At 44.7% G+C, this 15,213-nt stretch overlaps 2 protein-coding genes and 1 non-coding gene across 3 annotated transcripts; all 3 read left to right on the top strand.

Moving 5' to 3' along the window:
- The first annotated feature begins 3,966 nt into the window (after positions 1–3,966).
- On the top strand, positions 3,967–7,132 carry LOC100281074 (glycerol 3-phosphate permease). Its single transcript, NM_001370688.1, has 3 exons — positions 3,967–4,133; positions 5,081–6,129; positions 6,219–7,132. The coding sequence occupies exons 2-3, from the start codon at positions 5,172–5,174 to the stop codon at positions 6,782–6,784; spliced, it is 1,524 nt and encodes a 507-aa protein (NP_001357617.1). The 5' UTR covers positions 3,967–4,133; positions 5,081–5,171; the 3' UTR covers positions 6,785–7,132.
- A 4,923-nt stretch (positions 7,133–12,055) lies between these two features.
- Positions 12,056–14,460, top strand: LOC100286075 (60S ribosomal protein L34). Its single transcript, NM_001158963.2, has 4 exons — positions 12,056–12,192; positions 12,300–12,379; positions 14,027–14,136; positions 14,212–14,460. Exons 1-4 carry the CDS (start codon positions 12,114–12,116, stop codon positions 14,300–14,302), a joined length of 360 nt encoding a protein of 119 aa, NP_001152435.1. The 5' UTR covers positions 12,056–12,113; the 3' UTR covers positions 14,303–14,460.
- On the top strand, positions 13,487–13,583 carry LOC111590364 (small nucleolar RNA snR60/Z15/Z230/Z193/J17). The gene has a single exon (XR_004853493.1). It is a non-coding gene; the product is annotated as a small nucleolar RNA snR60/Z15/Z230/Z193/J17 (small nucleolar RNA).
- Positions 14,461–15,213: the final 753 nt, after the last annotated feature.

Below are 15,213 nucleotides of genomic sequence, written 5' to 3'. Positions count from 1 at the left end.
CCCATCTCTGCCCTCGGGTCTGCATTGCCTTGGCCTGCGCGTGTCTATCATTAAACCAAGCCACTAGCCTATAAAAAGTGAATGTTACTATAGCATTGACTGGCATGCCCCGTATACCCTTGAGCACACTGTTAAATGACTCGGCCATGTTGCTAGTCTGAAACTCGAACCGCCAGCCACCTTCGTCGTAGGCCCTTGTCCATTTGTGTGGTTCCCTCAGCAATCCAGCAATCCAGTTCTTACCTTCAGCATTTGTTGCATCTTTTAGTTCCTTCAACTTATCCTCGAAAAACGAAACCTCCAACTGACGACATACCTCCTCAAAAAGGGGGAAGTTAGCCTTGCTATGATCCTTTCGAAGAAGATTTTCTGCTAGATGTCGAGTGCACCATCTGTGGTGCATGGGTGCGTAGCCAGGAATCTGCTCTTGCACTGCATTAAGAATACCTTGGTGTCTGTCAGATATGACACCAACCTCGCGTCCAGGGCCTACGACATGGATGCGTACAAGCCGCAAGAACCAAGACCAACTATCTCTGTTCTCCCTCTCCACCAAAGCAAATGCCAAAGGAACCAGTGAGTTGTCTGCGTCGCATGATATGGCAACCAACAATGTGCCCTTATACTTCCCAAGCAGAAAAGTACCATCAATAGAGAGCACGGGACGACAATGCCTGAAGGCCTCTACGCACTGCGAGAAACACCAGAAAGCCCGATAAAATATCTCTTTGCCGTTCCTCCATTCATTAGGTTTGGGGATGTACTCGTAATGCATGCCTGGGTTTTTTGCTTTCATTGCATTGAACAATGCTGGTAACTTCTCATAACCCTCCTCCCAATCCCCGTATATCATCTTCCATGCCCGCTGCTTTGCCCTCCATGCTTTCCCATATTTGATCCTGTAACCAAACAGCTCCGAAGTCATGGTCATAATTGACTTCACCTTCAAGTTTGGCTGACCCTTCAATATCCCCAATATCCTTTTCGCAATCAGGGTAGATGTCAACTGACGATGCTTAGAGCTCAGCTCTGTCTGGGCACAAGTGTGTGGACCTACAATTTTGGTGATCTTAAATTTTCCGGTGTCCTTCTGCCTTCGGGCACATACCCTCCAATTACATTCTGGCATCTCGCACACAACAGTGTAACGACGCTGTGCATACGAATGTCTCACCTTGAACGGCCTCTTCCGGTTCACAGAATATTCCTGTAGCCATCGTCTCAGTGTAGGCAGATCCTTGAAAAGTAAGCCAACCTTAATCTCAATGCTGTCGGCGTTATCCGGAGCCTCTAGCAGTTCATCGTCACGTCCTTCAGCATACGCACGGCTGGAATGACTTAAACTGCTAAATTCATGTACTGCAGGGTCTCGCTCCGGACACAAACGTCTTATGAGTTCAATTTCTTGCTCGGTCATTTCTTGAACCGGACGGTCATCATCAGAATCTACGGCCCGTGCAGCCTCATATGGCTCCTCCTCATCCTCAATCTGAACATCAACACTATTGGATGCCCTGCATATGTTGTCCATATTATATGACACAGGCACATCAATCTGAACATCAGCATTATCGATATGTGGAGATCCTGCATCGGGTCGGAGCAAGAAAAACCACATTAAAAAGTCTAATCAAACGAAATAATGATGGATACGAACAATGTGTCGAAGACACTTACTAGGATGATCGTGAACTGGATCCTGGGTCAATGGGATCTCTTGGGGGGGTACAACCGCATTAGAAGCCCCACAAACGCCGGGAATAGGACGAGAAATCCCATACTCGTGCGGACCCGATTGAGCATCGGGCACAACAACGACTTCTTCATGAAGCTCTACCAAAGGAGCTTCAATACGAGATGCATTTGGCATTTGTGGAGACAACCCCACTGGACCTCCGCAATGACTAACAGGTAACTTTTGAACAACCACATCCAAACATGGTGGAACCATCGTCTTCACAATTCTTAAATATATCACCCAATCATCTTCTGAGGTAATGGAGATCAACCGTCGGACAACTGTTCCATATGTAATATGGGACAACAAACCCTGAATTGATATTCTAGGGTCGTTTATGTCGCAACTAATCTCCTCACAAGCTCGAGCCAAAAGCTGGTCAAAAGTTGGTCTTTCAACGAACAACATGGTCACGATCTTCATACCATCAAAAGTAACACTCCCATAAGCATCTATCTCCACCCTTCCTCCATGGTATAGTGTTACTAGGCTGTCCATCTATTGCAAAAATGGATTACTAACTCAATAATGGCTACATACTTAAGCCTACTAACTTACTAAGTAATAAATATATATTAACTAATAACCATATAGTAAATATTAAATGAACACATCAAACGAAATTACATAATCTATAAATAATGTACGAAAACTATGTATACCTGAGAACGCGTACAACTCCAGGTAACGGTGGAGAAGGTCAAGTCGGACGAACACCTACGTACAAAAAAACCAACATGTAATATCAATGCCCTAAAGAAAATGGTAGCTATATAATCACTAAGAATTTACTAAACACTAACAATATACTACGCAACAAACTAGCTAACTATTTTAATAAACACTAACAACAAAAAAGCTAACTATTTACTAAACAATAAATAATTGGATAGCTAACTAATTACTAATCACTAACAAACCCTAAGAGTTTACTAACTAAGAAATTAAAAAAAAAATACCAGGGGCGGCAGTGGGCAGGCAGTGAGCGCGCGGCGGCCGGGGAAGGAGCTGCCGGGGCTGGAGCGGTGGCCGGCCGGTGGCGAGCAGGCAGCGCGGTGGACGGGGAGGGAGCTGCCGGGGCCGGAGCTCGGCGAGCAGGCTGTGCGGTGGCCGGGGAGCTCGGCGGCGGCCGGCCCAGGCGAGGTAGGCGGGCGGGGCGGGCGAGCTCGGCGTAGCTCGCCGGCGCTGGGAGGGCGGGGAGGCCGGAGAGTAGGGCGGCCGCGCCGCCGGACCTGGGCGTGCGGGTGGCCGGAGAGAAGGCGACGGCGACGGGGCGGCGGCGTTTTCCCAACGGCGGCGGTGGGCTCGGCGCGGTTACTGAACAACAGAGGAAACGGGCAGAGAGAAAGGCGTCTGGCGGATATTTCCTAGCTCGGCGCCAAGATCTGTGGCGCCGAGCTAGGTGCCACGCGGGCTGCCACGTCACGAAGCTCGGCGCCATAGGCTGTGGCGCCGAGCTGTGTTAGCTCGGCGCCACAGGCTATGGCGCCGAGCTAAGGGTCCAAAACTGCATTTAAAAATTTTTTAGGTCTAAACGTGATTTTACTTCTGTTTAAGGGCTAAAATACAAAAAATTCGGGCGTTGCGCTCACTGTGCACCTGGCTCCATGCGTTTCATCCATGACCATGACAAATAAAAAACTGTAATGACCTAGGATACGTTTACTCTTTTTCTAGTTTAGATTATATTATAAGGGTAGAAGAGTAAAATATCACTTTAACATCACAAATAAGCTAAAATAAATCAAGCAATTCTAACTTATTTATGATGTCAAAGTAATATTTTATCTCTTACTCTTCAACTATAATCTAACTTATAAAATCTAGAAGGTATATATTTTAAAAAGGACATGACGATATTGGACTGCACATGGGAAATCAGGATAAACAGCTTCTTCCAACGTGGATAAGAGACAATGGACGCCAGATAACACAAAAAGTGAGGCCGTGGAGTTTCCAAACCGGACTTGGGAACTCTGTATACGCATACGCTAGTAGTTCCCCCCCCCCCCCCCCCCCCCCCACTTTACCTAATTGCCCTCGCCTTGGTTTACCAAACTGCCAGCGGAAACCGTCGTGTGAGTGAGCGCGGTCTACGGCCAAAAAACACGTTACTAACTTACCAGTTCCGTCCAAGGGCAGCACCGTAAAATCTACCCGGCACAGCTTCCAATAAATGCCCTCGCTCGGTGACTTCCCACTCGCACTCGCACCACCCAAACCGAGCTCGAGGACACCACCACGAACAAGAAAGAACCGCACGGTCCCCGTTGCGTGGTTCCGCCGCGTCGCGTGTGCATTTGCGCGGCCGCCCAATCCGATCCGGCGAAGATCGGCCGCCCGTCCGACCCGGCGAAGATCGGCCGCTGCTCCGGGAGCACCCCCACCCCACCAGGTCCGTGCTCTGTCCTGTTCTTGATCTCCGCGGCGGTTCTGAGCCGAATCCGCAGCTTGTGCTATTGCTTCTCCGATGCTATTTTTCTTTTCACGGTGGTGTGTGTGCAGTGGGTTTGTGCCGCTGCAATGGGTTCGTTCAGGGGAGGGGTTTCGGGTGGGGAAATTTTTGGTGACGGCCTGACGGGTCGATAGGGAGTTTCTGGGGCAAAAGGTTGTGTTTTCCCAGCCCTGGACTTGGGGTCGTGCGTTGCGTCAGGTGTGAGATCATACGTGTTGACTGTTGAGAGCTGGAAATAGGGTGGGGTCACAGCACGGCTCCCGTGATTGGACTTGTGAAATATTTGCAGGGACGTTGGGCGTCCGAGTGTCAAGATCACCTTTTTACCTGCGTCCACTTGGAAAACTTCCTCCCTGTCCCTGTGCAGGTTTCAGAGAATATGCTGCTTGAGGGAGTCAGAGTTGAGACTTCGGGGGAATAATCCTTAGTTTATCGGCTGGTATAGATGCGGCTGGGCTAATATTAGGAGTTATGAGCATGAATTCGATGAAATTTTGATCCGTGGGGCGTTTAGGGACATGCAAATTTGATCGCTGTATTGTCTCTGATCCAGGGTCAGGGTTGCTAATGAACAAGATCAACAAATGTCTTGCACAGTTGCACCTGTCACCATTGAATTTGGCTAATAATAAATAAGCAGATCAATTTGTCTCCCGAAATATGCTGAGATGCTTTGGATCATTTCGGTGCATCTTTGTGGTGTAATGTAAATGAAACGGCTGCACGAGGCGGCATTGAGATTGAGATCACTGTTTTCCAACCTTCTAGAGCATGATTGTTGGTTGCATACTGTTATTACGAATTAAGAGTAGCAACCATATCATCTTGTGTCTCCTTGCGCCGGGCTTGTTATCCTGATCACATCTCCCTTGGTTGCTTTCTTTCAGGTGGTAGGTAATCGTTGCTGGTTCCAGAAGCGTCCCTGCAGCCGGCGCTAGCTGCACGGCGGTGACCTTTCTCAGCGAAACTTGTGTCCTCATGGCTCAGTCTCAACAGATGGCGAGCAAGAAACCTCCTGGCCTTAGGCTATTCGGAGGTGCCGGTTCGCTGAGAACCTACCAGACGCTAGTCCTGGTCCTCACATTCTTCGCATACGCATGCTTCCACATGACTCGGAAGATCACGAGCATCGTCAAGAGCGCGCTGGACCCCCAGACGAAGATGGGGTTCTCCCACTGGGGACGGCTGCACCTGCACACGAGCGAGGCTCCGGCTCTTAACACTGGCTGGCTGCCGTTCAACACCGCTGACGGCTCAGCGTTGCTCGGCGAGATAGACGTCGCGTTCCTCGCTGCGTATTCCATCGGGATGTTCTTCGCCGGACACATCGGGGACCGCATAGATCTAAGGATCTTTCTGACGATCGGCATGGTCGGGACTGCCGTGTTCACGGCTCTCTTCGGCGCTGGATACTGGCTGAACGTCCACAGCTTCTACTATTTCCTGGTCGTTCAGATGGTTTCCGGCCTGTTTCAGTCGGTTGGGTGGCCGTCGGTTGTCGCGGTTGTCGGTAACTGGTTCGGGAAGAGCAAGAGGGGGCTGATCATGGGCGTATGGAACGCGCACACTTCTATCGGGAACATAGCTGGCTCGCTGCTTGCCGCCTTCCTCCTCGAGTTCGGGTGGGGCTGGTCGTTCGCCGTCCCTAGCCTTGTCATGGCTCTTGTTGGGTTGGTGGTGTATGTTTCCTTGCCGGTTAGCCCTGAGGTGATGGAGATAGACATTGCTGGCAGTGGTGAATTGAACTGTGAGAAGGACACTGGCACTGTGAAGGAGCCCCTTTTGGAACCAGGCCAACAAGTTAAGCATAAGGCAGTGGGGTTCTTGGAGGCATGGAGGATTCCTGGAGTTGCGCCATTCGCTCTTTGCCTCTTCTTCTCTAAATTGGTTGCATATACCTTCCTGTACTGGCTACCCTTCTACATCAGCCATACACGTAAGTCTCCATCCATATTCGACCTTCAAATATGTCTCTACAAATTGGAGGAATGTGCTTTCTAACAGCCCTGCTTCACCTTGTTTCAGGCATCGGTGGCGTGTACCTCTCCGATGCAATGGCCGGCAGCTTATCGACGATCTTCGACGTCGGTGGCGTGTTGGGAGGAGTCCTCGCCGGCCACATCTCCGACCGTCTAAACGCGCGGGCGATCACAGCTGCCAGCTTCATGTACTGCGCGATACCCGCCCTCTTCCTGTACCGCGCGTACGGGAGCACGTCGATGGCGTGGAACGTCTGCCTCATGTTCGTCACCGGAATGTTCGTGAACGGGCCGTACGCCCTGATCACGACTGCGGTGTCGGCCGACCTCGGCACCCACAGCTCCTTGAACGGCAACTCCCGGGCGCTGGCCACCGTGACGGCCATAATCGACGGGACGGGGTCTATTGGAGCTGCCATTGGACCGCTGCTGACAGGGTACATCTCGTCCAAGAGCTGGAGCGCTGTGTTCACCATGCTGATGGCGGCGGCTCTCCTTGCCGGGCTCCTCTTGACCAAGCTTGTGTGCGCCGAGCTGCAAGGGAAAACACCTACCAGTGCGAGCAAGGACGTTGCTGATGCGCAAGGTACTTATTACTCGGATGAAGTGTAAATCCAAAGCTGGTTGCGCTGAATGCCTATCTAAGATAGTGGCCGGTTGCTGCTTCCACTGTCTTTCATGATGGCTACCAGTCTGAAGACTCAGGAGGGAAACAGATTTGGCTGCTGAGTGACTTGCTCAAATGCCAGTTCAGATGATTTTGCGTGTGTGTGTTGGTATAGAGACAATAGAAGATAGAGGTGTGTGCTTGGATTAGTTTTCAGATTTTACTTACTAGATAGGGGTGAAAACACCTCAAAAGCTCTAGAGCCCAAATACAGGCACATTTTAGGCACCTTGTAAATATGTTTGTTGGGCAATAAACTCGGGCTTGCACTGGCTGCATTGCCAGTTACGTAATTGTATGTGATTGTTGTTAGATCAGGGTAGATCGAAGGGAGGACGAACGGCCCTGTCAAGGGCGTCAGTGCGCAAGACAGCGGGGCCTGTCTTGCGGGGCCTCGTTCGTAGTAGCCTCGACCGCTAATGGCGTCGGCCGTCGGGGTTTTTACCTCGCAGCCCGTCGGGGTTCGTACAATATTGCTGTGACTTGCTGCAGCTTTAATTCGGCTACGACTTTTACAATATTCGGCTACGACTTTTACAATATTTTGTCTCTATAGATTGTAGCCGCAGCAGTTCGAACAGTTGTAACAGCTTAATTTAGAATTTGGCTTTCTTTTGTACGTTAAAACAGTGCGAAGATGGTTAGGGGGAAATTTGAAGTGGAGCACCAGGGAACTGTTGGCTCAAGAAACGTTGGCGTGCATCTTTGTTCAGTTCAATTTTTCTTTATTACATTGTTTAGAAAATTTTGAAAGTTATAGGCACTCGTTTGCTAGAAACAGAGCCACACAGGTACCATGGCTGCATCGACATTCTGCAGGTTGGACGTTGGAGGGAGAAACAAAAAAACAAAGCCATTCTCTAATCTCTGTGACCCTGTTGTGTTCGAGGCTAATGCAATGCAACACCGGTTGTGACCCTGTGGTAAGCTATCAGCAGTCAGTTGTTCTAGAACAGAACTCATCTCAACTCAGTTCAGATGGCAAAAACAGAGAACTTGGGTCCGTCAGACCGTCAGTTGGTGGAGATGGCGAGGATCCACCTCATCCACCATAGCCCAACAAGAGCATGGCTGTGGTTCTTGAGCATGTTTAGCCACTTCAGGGAGACCCTCGTCTCTATGACCTCCACGGAGCTACAGCTGCAAGAGTTTGTCGTTTCAAGCATGTGCCTATAGGAGAGTGGTTTCCTAAGCAGAGAGACACCATAGCCGACCCTTATTAGTTCAGCACTCTAACTCATGAGTCCTTCTACGTTGCTCAGAGGACAGCCCGTATTACTCTGAGACAACACTGGCTTCTAGACCTTCAAGTTTGGAGAGAGACAGCTAGCCCAGAGATTGAGAGCCATATCACCTAGCTACCAGGCCTCTTCACCCTCCTCTCAGGGATTGGTGTTTTCTTTACGACAATGTGGAAGCCACCACGAGCCGAGCCGAACACGAGAGGGTGGCTTCTTCGAACACACGCCCAGAAGGACGGACCTCGAGATAAGACGACGCCCAAAGATCAACAGAGCCCCGTCGGACAAAACCAAGACTTAGCTAGGGCTACACTTTATAACCAACTCCACCACCAACAAGAGACTTGGAAGCCTCTCATCCCTCTCTCGCTTGCTTGTAACCCTTACTACGAGCTTTGATCATCAATGATGCATGTAGCGCGAGCTGCCGATGACTGGATGTAGAGATGTTCTCCCCGAACCAATATAAATCTTGCGCACATCGCTCATACCCTCCGAAGACCAGAACGCACACAATAAACTTACTTGTCAGACAAGGTTCGAAACACCAACACCACGCGAAACGCTTAGGTCTATTTCTCACCCTCCACACTTTGCCTAACAACCAGATAACTTTCCATGCATATAATTGGATAAGGACAACAAAAATAGACTAGATAAGATAGCACTGCCTCTGCTTTTGGGCATGTACAACATAGATACTATGTTGTGGTTCTCTAGACACTAGATACATCTTAGAAATTTGTTCATACAACCCAATATATCTAGTACATGTATCTTATTCACCAGAATCATCAAGATATGACTCATTTATATTGGTTGTATATGTTTAACCATATATAAACTTAGAGAAGCATGCCAGAGACGTTTCTTCGCGAAGATACGTCTGTTACGTTTTTTACAGGTGCCCCTTAGATACCACATAAGATATGAGTTATTATGTGGGTTGTGCATGCCCTTAAAAGCCATCCCTCATGTCCTCCGATGAGAAGCACGTTTCGTACGGGCCCGTCCAGCGGCGAAGGAGGCCACGGGGGCGACATGTGCGTGCAGGTGGGCAGGGAGATGAACTGATAGTGTGTTTGGTTTGAGGAATGAGATGATCCATCATCTTCTCACTACTCACTTTCTTATTTGGTTTGTGAAATAGAATGAGATGGTCCATTACCATTTCATTCCTCATGTACTAATAATTAGTAATAATAAGACGAATGAGTTCATTCCACTAAATTTATGGAATTAACTAATGATACACCACCTCATCTAGAATGGATTGATTCTTCAAACCAAACACCCCCTAGGTATTGATCGTTCCACAAGTCTTCCACACCGGTCACGTCACGCGACATACGCCAACAACATGCCAAGGCGATATTTGTTTGTCGCGCCACCTCTCGTCGATGCATGGCCGCTTGTGTAGTGGGGGATGGGGGATGGAGATTGGGATTGATACTTCCCGTTAGGCTAATGTTTTCTAGGCTCTACTTATACCCAATATCCAAACGTTTGATGTGACACAAATTAAATTGTAGTCAGGGAAACCAAATACACCTTAAAACTTTTGACTGCTGCTACATATATATACAAATATCTGAAAGGAGCGAGATGGGCTTGGGAACAGAGATGTGTCAAATCGAGCATCGCTGCGACGGTGACAAGCGAGGAGAAATGGCAATGGAATGGCCATGACGCGACTGGGGAGACTGCGCGTGGAAGTCCCATGGGTGTCGGAACGAGGTGTTCGGCTGTGGGAGGGGGAAGTCGATGGGTGTCGCGACGATACAATAGTAATACGAGAGGCATAGTTGTGCCTGACATTTTGACGTATTTACATATTTGTACGGTTCATGTTTGATTCTTCGGTGTGGTTTGTACCCTTATATTAAATTTAGAAGTCCATTGGATACTCGTAATATACCAAGATGTAAGCTCTGAATCTTGATGCCAAGACTTGTTTAACCACATCATGTTCAGCGAGTCCTGAGATTTTAGCGACCTAGGACGAGGTTTAAAATAGAGGCCTTTCTAATTATCTTTATATATAACTATATAAACACTTAATATATATCTTAAAATAGTTATATCAAACAACAAGTAAATAAAAGTAAATAAAAGGTACATATTACTGTATTATTTTTCAATTTCTCTCTAACATATTTAAACAAGATCGAGCTACGAATACATCATAGTTCCCCAACTATTCGACACTTTACTACCAAATTATTAGACTATATACTAATAGTCTGACTACTATATACATATATCTAGGCTTATAGCATCTTTAAATGACTCTTTATTTTTTGTTTTCTATTTGACTCTATATTTATCTTTCCATAAATATTATACTCTATATGTACCATCTCACTCTAACATACTATCTATCTAGTTTGGCTAGACAGGGTGACATGCCAATTTTAGCTAGTAAGGGAGCCAATTTAGAGTGTCGGATAGCTTGACGAGTTTGATGATTAGTCCGTTGGAGAGTTATATTGTTGTTTAGTAGTCAAAATTTAGCTCGACGAGTTATTTAGCTAGTCTCTTAAAGACGCTCTTATGTCCTATAAATTTAGAGGCTGGCCGCCTCTTTACCCCAACCTGTCATGTTCTTGGATTTTAGAATTCATATGCATTTTTAGGCTGTATTGTGGTGGCTCCCCTCGAATATTTAGTATTATCGTAACCCACAAGCATTATACTCTATATGAATGAGAGAGATATAACAAAAAGTAGAGTAAGTAAAATCTAATACAAGATAATAAAGATAAAAGAGAAAGAAACAGAACTATAATCTAAAAGTCAACTTTTATAACGGGAGGTAGTAAAATATAAGCAGATTTAAAAAAATACTACAAAATGAATTTTAATAGAAGAATACTAGAGAAAGTTAGATGCCGTTTGGATTTTTTTTATTTTGTTGGCTTAGAATATTCAATTACATTTCAAAATTTAGGTATAAGATTTTCTTAAATTTATAAACTGAGGTAAAAGTTGATTTTATAGCCGGTTATATTTCTACTATACAACTTAGAGTCTGTTTGGCAGGGCTTCGACTATGGTTTTTCTCTGCAAAAAGCTAGATCCATACCAAACATTTGTTTAAACGGTTTCATGCGAAAAATATCTAAAAGTCAGAGCCGTTTTTGTACTATGGAGAAGAAGCCACAAATATTAGTTCCATCGGCTTTTGCTCTAGCACTTTAATATATTGGAAATGGTTTTGGCTCCATGATAAGTCGTTTTTGTCAAACGATTTACGAAATGACTTTAGGCAGATATATCAATTAAGATAATTCGGTTTTATGCAAAATATATTTGTATACTATTATTAGCAAGATGTTGGAGAAATTTATGTGCTACATTTTTACTATAGAGGAGTGAGACGAAGAGTGTCATGTAAGTTATAGATTAGAAACCAATTCTACTAATAAATAAAATCATTTCCCACCATCCACCCCATGAATTTGAGATAGACTTATATCTGAACTTTGGAAAGTGGTGGAATGTCAAATTCCAAACTAAATAAGTTACTTTATTGAGTGAATTCCAATTCCTCTAAAATGAAGGGATCCAAACGTCCCGTTAACAAAAAATGATTTTAACGAAAAACATAACTAGAGCTATTTTAAACGAGCCTGAGCTCTACTAAACCCGGTGAAGCCGTTTTTGTTAGAACACAAAAATATATTCTCTATAAACCAATAGTAGAGTATACATATATAATATACATAATTATATTAGCTTAATTAATTTATATCTAATTTATAATCACTAGAATGGACTTCAGTTCGATAAATCTTGAAACCAAATTCAGACCATCCATACACTAAGGAGCCGGTAATCCCAAGTCACAGACCGAACCGCCCATTCGCTTGGCAAATCATCTCCCGACGTCAGATCTAGGTCACTAGGCCTATCAGCCATCCTATAAAAGCTCCCCTCCATCTCTCCTCCTCACTCCCTTCTCCGCCGCCACGCTAGAGAGGAAGAGCGCGCGGAGAGCGAGAGCCCGGGAGAAACAGCGGCCGGCGGCAAAATGGTGCAGCGGCTCACCTACCGGAAGCGCCACAGCTACGCCACAAAATCCAATCAGACCCGCGTGGTCAAGACCCCTGGTAAGACCGGCGCTTCGCACTCGCATGGTCGATTGATCGCTCGTTGTTTCTGTTCGTGCGGGTTGTGGAAATAGGATTCCCGCTGATTTGTTTATGTTGTTGATTAGGTGGGAGGCTTGTGTACCAGTACACCAAGAAGCGCGCGAGCGGACCGAAATGCCCGGTCACCGGGAAGAAGATCCAAGGAGTATGAGCCTTCCACCTTTCTATTTTACCCACTTATTCTTGCTTTAGGGTTTAGGTCGCTGCGTCATGCTCTATTCAAGGATTTTCAATTTGAATGCAGTGTGGTCAACCTAGGCTAGGAGGTCCTGACGGAACATGTATTTGAACCGCAGCTTTGTATTTTGTGTAGCTTAAGGCTCATATTCTTATGATGTGTGATTGCAAACTGGGGATTAAAATGCACCTTTTCTTGTTGAATCATGTTTCGGGCTCTTGGTTGGAAGTTGGAACAATTTATTATCCTTAGATCTAAAAGATTGCTCTAGGCTTTTAGCAAACTGTACCTGTAGCGTATCCCTCACATTTGTGCCGTTGCGTTGTTTATTTACTTTGTCTTAACTGAGTGTTGTTCTGATAGTAGTTTTAAACCATAGGTTTGATGTTTGTTTTGTTTTTTGTTTGACCCTTAGGCCTTTTAGCTTATTGAGTTATTGTAACATGTGCTGCCGTAGCTGGTTTTGATGTTCATGCCAACCTATCTTTGGTACTGGTACTCTATTATTCATTCCAGGGCAGTGTACACATTTCAGCACAATGTATTGTGTTTTGCAAGTTTTTCTTGAGTGTTAGGTTGTACCAAGTGCCCTTTCTCTAGATCTTCCTTTTTGTTTTGAGTTTGTTGAACAATGATTATACAGTTACAATTGACAAGCATGTCTGAGTTTTCATGTTGATTAATCTTAAACTTCTATGAGGCCTTCCAATGTTGTCTCTTTTCTCATTGTCTTACTTTTGAAGTCTGAAGTTTTCCCCCAAAAGATACTTTTAACTTGCATTCGTACTCATTGTGTTTAGTTCTTGTTATGGCTGGCTTGCATCTTTATTATGATTCAGTTTCTGGCATATACTACTGGGCCTATGATTACTGAGAAACATGACAAGCATATGTCTGAACTTTCATGTCGATTAAGCCTAATCTTCTCTATGAGGCCCTTTGCACTGGCATACTCCCTCCACCTTGTTTTGTCTATTTAGCTTTCTTATTTTTCATTTCAAGGCAATCAATCTGTTTGCTCCTTTGCTACCTTCTATTATATGCTATATTTGCTGGTACAACTCTTGAGGCGGTGAGGGTTGGATGATGATCAGTTGCATAGTTCAAATGATTACTTTGGTAATGACTATGATTACACTGAATTGTCTTTCGCTCCTAACTGACAACCTATGGACCACCTGATTTTGCATGGTAATCTTGGAGGATTTTTTTGTGTATCACTTATCTTTAGAACATACTGACTTTGTTATGCTTATCTATTTTTTAAAAGTTAATTTATTTAATTCAGAAGTTCTATTACTTTCCTTATTAACACATGTCCATAGAGATTGCTTCCGTATGAGTACTTCACTGCATCAACTGTACACGTAATTTGTTAATACGTACTTTATTTGGATGAATTCTCTTTGCACACCGGCCGTTGAATCTGCAAAGAATTCTTCACCTTATAGGCACAACAGTATGCTGCATGCTATTCCTACAAGACACGTAGGTGCAGCCACTACACTGACTAATCAGATTAGGCAGTCTTAAGTTTGCACTGCAGTATAAGTTTGTGTCATTTACATAATATTTAACTGCTGCTCATAAATATTTCCTATGCTTCAATTGCAGATTCCACACCTGAGACCTGCTGAGTACAAGAGGTCCAGGTTGGCAAGGAACCGCAGGACTGTGAACCGTCCATATGGTGGTGTTCTGTCTGGTACCGCAGTGAGAGAGAGGTGACCATTCTTTCGCAACTCATGCCCGTCCATTGAAATGATTAATGGTGATACTAAGTCACCTGCATGTCTCAGGATCATCCGTGCCTTTTTGGTCGAGGAGCAGAAGATCGTGAAGAAGGTTTTGAAGATCCAAAAAACCAAGGATAAGGCCTCCAAGAACTAGGCGATATAGGCATCTTCCACAATGTTTAAGTCCCTTAGAATTTGTTTCAGCAAGAAATTTTCTCGTGGGTTTGGGGAATCCTGATACTTACACAAGATATGCGAGATGATATGGTTTAAATTTTGAACGGAAGTTGCGGATCCTTTTATTTTTTAAAATCTCGGTGCAATGTTTATCACTCGTCTATGTGGATGTCAGATATTTTTGTTAATGTTGTTTGCCCATTTGCTCCAATTTTCGCCTTAAAAACAACCTCATCGTACGTAATCTTTAAACTACTTGGAGGATGTGTATTGCTATGGTTTCTATATAGACTTTGTTTTAATAAAATTTAAAAAATATGACTGTTGGTGAGGTGACAGTAAATATGGAGAAAAAATAACAAAGTTTCTAACCGTCACTTTTGATGGTGATGATAATTAAGATGCTCAACCTGTTGCATATTGTGCTTGTGGTCATGTAGGATTTTATCACTGTATTTTGTAATTTTGTATGTATGGCTGTATTACTTAACTAAACTCTAAACATCAAACTAGATATTATTTTTGAGTTGGATGTTCTCTTTTTTCCTTTTGACCAAAGGTTTTTAACGAGGTAGCTACAAAATAGCTCAGTTTTATTCGGTCATATATGTTCAGTACCTCTGTTTAGCTGCAAAATAGCTTAGTTTAATTTTGTCATATATGCTTTGTACCTTAGTTTGTATATTATTATTATTATTATTATTATTATTATTATTATTATTATTATTATTATTATTATTATTATTATTATTGTATCTTGTATGTGGGCCGGTCTATCACATTACGACATCTTGGGCTTTTGGGGCTGGTCTGACACACAAGTTGTGGGCCGTTGGCTCGGCCCATAATTGGGGTTGTGCTCCGATACACTTTTGACTGCCTTTTCAC

The sequence above is a fragment of the Zea mays genome, chromosome 10 (assembly GCF_902167145.1).
Source record: "Zea mays cultivar B73 chromosome 10, Zm-B73-REFERENCE-NAM-5.0, whole genome shotgun sequence".
Taxonomy (NCBI): domain Eukaryota; kingdom Viridiplantae; phylum Streptophyta; class Magnoliopsida; order Poales; family Poaceae; genus Zea; species Zea mays.
Note: the sequence above shows the minus strand (reverse complement) of the source record. Positions and strands in the feature narration are given on the sequence as shown.

What these genes read in the sequence shown, in the direction of transcription:
- LOC100281074 (NM_001370688.1), top strand. Translation starts at nt 5,172, where the DNA reads ATGGCTCAGTCTCAACAGATGGCGAGCAAGAAACCTCCTGGCCTTAGG. An exon ending in CTTCTACATCAGCCATACAC is followed by an intron (nt 6,130 to 6,218) that starts GTAAGTCTCCAT and finishes ACCTTGTTTCAG; the next exon opens with GCATCGGTGGCGTGTACCTC.
- LOC100286075 (NM_001158963.2), top strand. Translation starts at nt 12,114, where the DNA reads ATGGTGCAGCGGCTCACCTACCGGAAGCGCCACAGCTACGCCACAAAA. An exon ending in CCGCGTGGTCAAGACCCCTG is followed by an intron (nt 12,193 to 12,299) that starts GTAAGACCGGCG and finishes GTTGTTGATTAG; the next exon opens with GTGGGAGGCTTGTGTACCAG. An exon ending in CCGGGAAGAAGATCCAAGGA is followed by an intron (nt 12,380 to 14,026) that starts GTATGAGCCTTC and finishes CTTCAATTGCAG; the next exon opens with ATTCCACACCTGAGACCTGC.